This window comes from Netta rufina, assembly GCF_964035555.1.
Source record: "Netta rufina genome assembly, chromosome: 30".
Classification (NCBI taxonomy): domain Eukaryota; kingdom Metazoa; phylum Chordata; class Aves; order Anseriformes; family Anatidae; genus Netta; species Netta rufina.
Window position 1 is genome coordinate 684,988 of NC_140154.1, and position 7,822 is coordinate 692,809.

Sequence of the window (7,822 nt, forward strand, 5' to 3'; positions counted from 1 at the left end):
CCTGTCCCCACTGTCCCCATGCACCCCTGTCCCCATGCAATGGGACACCCACCCCATCCTGACCCCACTGTCCCCGTGCACCAGGACTCCCCCCTCCCCATTCCTGTCCCCCTGCAATGGGACACCCCCCCTATCCCTGTCCCCGTGCACTGGGACACCCCCTATCCTGTCCCCATGCACCAGTACACCCCCCATCCTGTCCCCATTATCCCCCCACACCAGGACACCCCCATCCCCAACCCCAAACACCCTCCTCCCTCCATAACCCCCCTCGATGCGTGGCTGCAAGACCCAGGCTGGGAGCGAGCCCCCCCCCTTTGGTGCCCTGCCCCTTGAACGTCCCCTCCTGGCACCGTCCCCGGAGCCTCGTCCCTGCACCCCGGCGGGCTGGGGGGTGGCGGTCACGCTTCCCGGGTTATTTTGGGGAGGATAAATCAGGCGGGCGACAGGTGCGGGGCCGCTGCAGCCGCCGCCACGGGGGTGAGCGAGGGTTCAAGGGCAGCGGGGCCGCGGCGTGGGCAACGTGTGGCCGCGGTGCCCCGGCTGTCCCCGTCACCGACACCGGAGCCACCGCCGCCCGCACCCCGTCCCGGCTCAGAGAGGGGGGCAGCGGGCAGCACTCGTCCAAATTTCAATATATTAAATATAGAATATATTACCTGGGGGGGGGGTTGGGGAGAGAGGGTGAAAGAGCCCTGGGGGCGGGGGGGGGTGCACAAATATAAATGTGGGGTGGTGGTGCTGAGATTGTACGTACAAGTTTATATACAGAAAAAGGCCAAAAGAAACGAGAAAAAAAAAAAAAAAAAAGGGGGAGCAGGCGGAGGCTGGGGGGGGTCCGGTGCAAGCCCCCCCCCCTCCCTGCACCCCCTGCTCTGTACAGGATCCGGCCTCTCGGTATTTACAACGCGGGCGTTTGTACAGGGAGGAGGGAGCACCGCGCCGGCTGGCCTCACGCTGCCGGCGCCGTGAAGGCACAAGGGGGGGACCCGGGTGTCCCCAAGGGGGGACCTGGACATCCCCAGGGGGACCTGGACATCCTCGGGGGGACCTGGACATCCTCGGGGGGGGGGGGGACCCGGGCAATCCCCGGGGTGAGGACGCTCAGAAGGGCAGCGTGTCCATGAAGATCTTGTCGACGATGGGCGGCGGCGGCACCAGGTCCTCCAGCTTCAGGTAGAAGATGCGCTGCAGCCCCTGGGTGCAGAGGGTGCGCAGCTCGGGCAGTTTGCCCAGCAGCTTGGAGAGGCAGCCGGGGCGACCCGGTTCGCCCGCCGCCACGTGGTCCTTGAGGCAGCCCACGATGCGGTTCTGCAGCTCCTCCACCCGTTTCGGCTCCTTCAGCCCGTGGCGATCTGCGCAGGGACGAGGTGTGAGGACCGCGGGGCCAGGGGAGGGGACACCCGGTGCTGGAGGGACAGGGGGATCCCATCCCGTCCCCACCTCACCTGTGATGATGACGAGGGCGGCGAGGCAGGAGAAGGAGGGCACGTCCACGCTCATGCGGTGCAGGCTCTGGGAGAACTCGAGGATGGCGTCGATCCACTCGCCGAAGCCCCGCACGCACTGCAGCCGGTGCAGCACCACGCCGTTGCAGAAGATGAGTTTGCCTTCCTCCGGCCTGGAGCTGCGGGCACAGCCTGATTGTCACCCCCCCCCTCCTGGCACGGCCCCAAACGTCCCCGCCACCCCGCACCGTGCCGCGGCTCACCGGTACGCCAGGCGCAGGATGAAGAGCTCCAGGAAAGCCGACTCCAGCAGCAGGTCCTGGTCCTCCTTGGGCAGCTCGGCGAAGCCCTGGATCTTCTCAGCCCACTTGCGGATGACGTCCATGGAGCCGGTGAGGAGGTCGTAGAACTGCTGCACGTCCACCGAGTCCTCCTTCTCGAACTGGCACGGCGCCGCCTCCTGGAACTGCCGGGACGGGATGGGGACGGGGTGGTGAGGATCAGAGCCCCGGGGAGAGCTCCAGGTGGCACGGGGGTGGCACCGGGGTGGCACCGGCCCTACCTTGGAGTAGTCGAGCTTGGTGGCGCTGGGGACGGAGTCGATGTGTGCCCGCACCAGGGAGGTGATGAGGCTGACGGGGGACGCGTCCGGAGGCTGCTTGGGCTTGGAGGGCAGGCGGCCACGGCGACCCTTCAGGCTGTCGGTCCGGACCACTGCGGGCAGCAGGACGTGCAATGAGCTCGGGCGTCCTCAGCCGGGCACCGGGGGTGCCCCCAAGCTGTGCCCAACCCCCCAAATCAACCCTGGTACCTTCTTTGACCATGCCCACGGCCAGGCACTTCTGGAAGCGGCAGAACTGGCAGCGGTTCCTCCGCCTCTTGTCCACGGGGCAGTCCTTGTTGGCCAGGCAGATGTACTTGGCGTTCTTCTGCACCGTGCGCTGCGGGCGGGGAAGGAGCGAGCGAGCTCAGCCCCGGGGCGCGGAGCCACCGAACAAAAGCCCTTCTGTCCTCCGCCGCCCGCTCCGGCCCCGCATCCGGCTCCAAAGCTGCTTAGGGGGGGCCCCCGCTGTGCCACCGGGACGTTGGGGCTGGGGACACCGGGGCTAGGGCCGCTCTCCCTGCCCCCGTCCCTCTCGGGGTGACCCATGGCTGGGGAGGCAAGGCAGGAATTCTCTCTCCCTCGTGGCGTTTCTTACCTTGAAGAAACCCTTGCAGCCCTCGCAGGTGCGCACGCCGTAGTGCTGGCAGGAGGCGTTGTCCCCGCAGACGGCGCAGCGTCCCTCGCCCGCCCCGGGGCTGCGCGTCTTGGCGGGGGCCAGCGTGGGCCCCTCCAGCAGCGGCGAGGCGGGGGCCAGAGGCAACCCGGAGAAAGCCCCCGGGGAGCCCTGGGGCAGCGCGAAGGCGTCCGTGTCCAGCAGGCGCGGGTCCTTCAGGGGCCCGGGGGAGCCACCGGGGCTGGGGGCCGGGGGCCCGAAGGCGAAGAAGGGGGGCTGCGCCGCGCCCCCCTTTGCTGGCTCAGCCCAGGGCCGCCCTCCCTCGTAGCTCGGCGGCGGCGAGTACGCCCCGAAGGAGCCCTCCCAGCCTGGCATTTGGGGCGCCTGGAAGCCCGGCGTGGCCGGCGAGGGGACGGAACAGGGGCTGCCGTAACAGTCCGACCCGCTGGAGGAGAGGGTCTCCTCGGGCTGCCCGAAGGCGCCGGGGTAGCAGCCGTACACCTGGAAGTCCTCCAGCTTGAAGGCGGCGGGCTGGCTGCTGGCCGGCAGCTGGTAGAGGAAGGCGTCGAACTCCCCGGCGTAGCTCTCCATGAAGGTGCTGAAGCTGGGCAGGGCGGGAGCGGCCGCCAGGTCGGCACCGGCCACCTCCATGGGGAAGCGGCCGCCGTCGGGGCTCAGCAGCTCGCTGGGGCAGCGCTCGCAGGGGCCAGCGCCGGCTGTGCCATACTGCGCCTGGATGCAGGGCATCTCTGCGGGGAGAGCGGGGTGTCAGTGGGGACCCTGCTGCTCCTGCGCCCACCCCGCCTGCCCCACGGAGCCTGCGCCGAGGGATGGAGAGGGGTGAGAGCCACGGCGCGGGGCTTGGCGCGTGCCAAGGCATCCCCCTCGCAAGCCCAGGGCCCTGTGGCAGCCGCTGTTGTCCCCAAGAAAGGTCACGGCGCAGCCAATGGGAGCAAAGGACATTCCCCAAAACGCTGGGTTAGCAAAGCCGACGAAAGGGAAGGAGGGAGGAATGCGGCCGGCGGATTCCCGAGCTCCGGTCTGGCTGAGGGAAGCCGGTCTTTGGGCCGGGGGGGGGCGGGGGGCTGAAGCTGGCCCTGAGACCAGGCTAAACTGGGGCGCTCGGCTCCCCAAGGAGCCTTTTTGGAGCTCGGTGGAACAGCAAAAGCAGCCCAGGGCAGGCTGCAGCCGGAGCCGCTGCATGGGGGCAAGGAGCCCCCAGCACGGGAGGCACAGGTGGCCGGATCCAGCCCCGCGGCCGCGGAGACGCGTAACAGGAGTCTCAGGTCCAGCTGAAAGCCAAGACAGTGGTGACCCTCATGGCAAGACGATAATGTAATTCATCTCGCAGACCTTTAAAGGTCACCCCGCGCCTGGCACCGAGGCCGCGGGCCGGAGCCCCCGGCACAGCGCGGTGCCAGTTTGCCCCACGGGCCACCCCTCAGCCAAGTTCCTGCAGCTCTCGCGCTGCGCCCTCCAGAAAGCTGACACCCACCCCGGGGAGCCGGGTAAAAATACCCTGCGTGGGCCCAGCCCCGCTACCCCCTCGGTGCCACCGACCCCAGCCTGCTCCCGGTGTCCCTGTGCCACCGTGGGGTTTGTCCCCATCTGTCGGGGCTGAGGGGGATCGTGGCTGGCGTGCCACACAGACACGAAGTGTCCCCCCGCCGAGTGCCACCTCCCCCTGGGGGCTGGCTGTCCCGTGCTCCCAAAATAGAGCCTTCGGCCTCCTGGGACCGAGCCACACTGGGATTTACCGGGCAGACATGCGCGCCCCCCCTCTCCCTTCACCCCCCCCCTCGTGGCACCTTTCCATCAGCGGGACCAGGCCAGCACGGGGAAGCGCAAAGAGCTCCCACGGTGCAGATTTTTCCGAGGGGCTGGGGAACGCCGGCTGCCTCCTGCCACGCAGCAGCAGGGCACGATGCCGGGGACACGGCGGGGGCTGCAGCGGCTCTGCCCCATGCAAATCCCGGCTGCAAATTGCTGCCCGGCCGCTGCTCCATGCAAACCTGCAGCCCGTTCCTACAAACCCCGCGGGGGCTGTGTCCACCGGCAGCAGGCAGCGCTCGGCTCAGTTGCTGCTTCCTCTCCTTTTGCCTATTCAAATGCCGGTGGCGTTTGGGGGTCCCCAGCACGAAATCCCCCAGGGACGAGGCGCAGCGGGCGCCCAAATTTCTGCAGCAGCCCCCGCAGCTCGAGGCGGGCATTAATTGCAGGATCCTCGTCGGGGAGTGCGGGAAGCTGCCCAGAGCCCTGCCCGGAGCCCGCTGCCAACGCAGGCTGGTGGCAGCCCCTGGCACCAAGCCCTGGGCTGCGGGCGGGCGAGAGCAGCTGGCGGCGCAGGGGGGAGCGCTGCCCACCTCCCCCCGGCACCTGCTGCCTTCTGCCACGGTGCAGCCGCTGCCAGGCCCCTCACGGTGCTGCCTGCACCGTGCCACCGGGAAGGCAGCACCGGGAATGGGGCTTTGCCACCCCCGTTCCCCCCCCCCCCCCGGCTGCAGGCGGAGGTTTTGGGCGCAGGGAGCAGCCGTGCCCTGGCCCGGTGCAGCTGGGGGAAAACCCAAAAAACGCGGTCCCGCCGCTGCCCGGTTCCCCCCGCGGAGCCGCACGGAGCGCCCCGGGGCCGCTCAGCCCCGGCTCTCCCCGGTGCCACCGGAGCTCCCCAACCCCGCGCACCGTGCACGGAGCCCGGCTGCCCCGGTCCCGGCGGGACCCCTCTCTCCGTCTGGCCGCGGCACCGCTGGCTCCCGGCGCCCCCCGGTGCTGCCGGGGCAGCCTCCGTCGCGGCTCTCCCCGCTGCCACCGGGACTGCCCGTGCCGGGGATCCCGCACGCCTCCCGGTCCCTTTCCCCGACTCCCCCCGGTGTCACCACCGGGCCGCCCGCTCTCCACGCTCCTTGCTCGGCGCTGCCCTGACCCCGTTACCGGCGGTGCTAGCGGGGCGCTCCGGTGCCCCTGGCACCCCCGGCAACCCCGGCACCCCACTCCCGGCGCACCTTACCGGGAGCGCACCGCCCGACCCGGCGCCCCCCTCGCCCCCCACCCCACCGGGACGCCCCATCCCGACCCCCCCGGTGCTCCCGGACCACCCCAAACCCACACACCTTGCAGAGCGCGCACCGCCCCCTCCCTCTCCCCCGTTTCCACCGGGGACTCTCCATCCCGGTCCCTCCACCCCTACTCCGGGGCATCCTCCCGGTGCCTCCCCAAGCCGTACCCGGGGTGCCGGGGCGCGGCGCTCCGGTCCCGTTCTGCCGCCGCTGCCGGTTGCTCCGCCGGGCTCGGGCCCCGCCACTACTTTCTCTTAAGCGCTCGGTGACGCGCGGGGCGGTGCGCGGGCCCGTGACGCACGGCGGCACCGTAGAAGGAGCGGGGGGGCGGTTCCGGCGGGGGCGCGGCCGTGACGCACGCGGGGTTCCATTGACGCAACCTCGGCGCCCGCGCTAAAAATACCCCTGCGCGGCCCCGGCTAAAAATAGCGCGGGCGCCCCCCGCTTCCCTCCCCTCCTCCTCCCCCCCCTTTCCCTCTCCGGGGCTCCCGGGACCGCCGCCCGGGTGCCCGGTGCCGGTATTCCCCGTGCCGTCCCGGTGCGGTAGCCCCGGTGCCGGTGCGCCCCGTGCCCTCCCGGTGGCAGCGGCCCCGGTGCCTCCCGCTGTCGGTAGCTCCGGTGCCGGTGTCCCCTGTGCCCTCCTGGTGTCGGTATCCGCTGTGCCGGTGGGAACCGGAGCCGGTGTTTTCGGTGCCATCCCGGTGCCAACTTTCCCGTGCCCTCCCGGTGCCAGCGCCCCTGGTTCCCTCCCGGTGCCGGTACCCCCGGTGTCCTCCCCAGAGCCCCAGCACCCAGAGAAGCTCCCGGGGCCGCGGGCACCGGGAGGACCCCGGGGCAGCTCCGGCCGTGCGGGACCCGGTTACCGGCCGGGACAGCGAGGCAACAGCGAGCTCTCTCCCGGTGCCACCGGGGCATCCCAGGTCCGGTCATCTCCCTCCGCCCGCCTCTGGAAGCCAGAAGCGGGGCTTTCAGCGCCGCCGATCCCCGTTCCTGGACGCACCGGTGCCGGTTCCGATCGTTCCCGTGTTTTTATCGCGGGTCCCGGTGCTCGCAGGTGGCCGAGAGCCGCGCAACCGGGACGGGCTCGGAGGCGCCTCGGTGCCGAGCTGCTGGCGGCCGGCCCGGGCCGAGCGGGGCCGCGGGGGGCCCGGGACAACCGGGGCGGAACAAACCGGAGTGTGGAGAGGGAGGGGGGCACCCTACAACCGGGGGGGCTGCGGGTCCCACTCCCACCAGGGCTGGGTTTAGGGTTAGGATTAGGGTTAGGATTAGGTTTAGGGTTAGCGGCTGCCCCCGTGCCCCGAACCACTGAGGGGTGCCACCCCGAGGGCTCTGCGGGAGCCCCCCCAGGGCCCCCCCTTCTCGGCTGTGCCCCCCCCGGGGCCGCCCTGCCCGCGGGGAGACCCTGGCCGGGCCGATGGAAACAGCGGCGGCTGCTGGCGGCCGCCCAGCACCGCCCGGCCGGGGGAACCGCTTCGGGCCGGGGAGATGAGCTCAGCCCCCGCGGGACCGGGGGGGGGGGACGAGGGTGGGGGCCCGGGGCTGGGCGGGGCTGGGCGAGACCCCCGGTGCCCCCCGGTTGCTGCCCCCCGCCAGCCCTGGCAATGCGCCCCCTCGGTAGCGCCCTCGGCAATGCCGCCTGCTGCAGTGCCGCCCGGTAGTGCCCCCCCCCGCCCCGAGTCCGAGCCCCCCCGGTAGTGCTCCTCCCCCCTCCCCCGCCCAGTCCGAGCCCCCCCCGTTAGTGCCCACCCCCCCAATTCAATACCCCCTCCACTCAACGCCAGCCTTCTGTCCGGTGGCACTACCGGTGCCCCCCGGTAGTGCCCCCCCCCAGCACGAAGGGACCCCCTTGGGGGGGCGCCGTCGGGACCCCACCTCCGGCTCTGGGCCCCCCCCCCGGGCCTCTCAAGGAACGGCGAGGGGCGAAACCCAGGACCGGAGGGGCCCGGGGACACCGGCAGGGGGGTGCTGGGGGGGGGGGCGCAGAGCTCCCGGGGGGCTCGGAGGGAACGGGGGGGGAACGGGGCCGGGGGTCGGGCGCTGCCGCCGCCCCCTCCGCGCCCCCCGTTACCTCGCCCCGTCCCGGTGCCGGTCCCGGCTCCCG

General features: G+C 71.6%; 1 protein-coding gene across 2 annotated transcripts; it reads right to left on the bottom strand.

The window, feature by feature from the left end:
- Positions 1-826: 826 nt before the first annotated feature.
- NR4A1 (nuclear receptor subfamily 4 group A member 1) lies at positions 827-6,001 on the bottom strand. Of its 2 annotated transcripts, XM_084303776.1 has the most exons (7): positions 5,886-6,001; positions 2,648-3,414; positions 2,260-2,389; positions 2,011-2,162; positions 1,712-1,914; positions 1,449-1,627; positions 827-1,355 (listed from the first exon to the last, which is right to left on the bottom strand). In XM_084303776.1, exons 2-7 carry the CDS (start codon positions 3,410-3,412, stop codon positions 1,105-1,107), a joined length of 1,680 nt encoding a protein of 559 aa, XP_084159902.1. In that variant the 5' UTR covers positions 3,413-3,414; positions 5,886-6,001; the 3' UTR covers positions 827-1,104. The 2 variants fall into 2 exon arrangements, with proteins under 2 accessions (XP_084159902.1, XP_084159901.1); XM_084303775.1 differs by having other exon boundaries at positions 827-1,627.
- Positions 6,002-7,822: the final 1,821 nt, after the last annotated feature.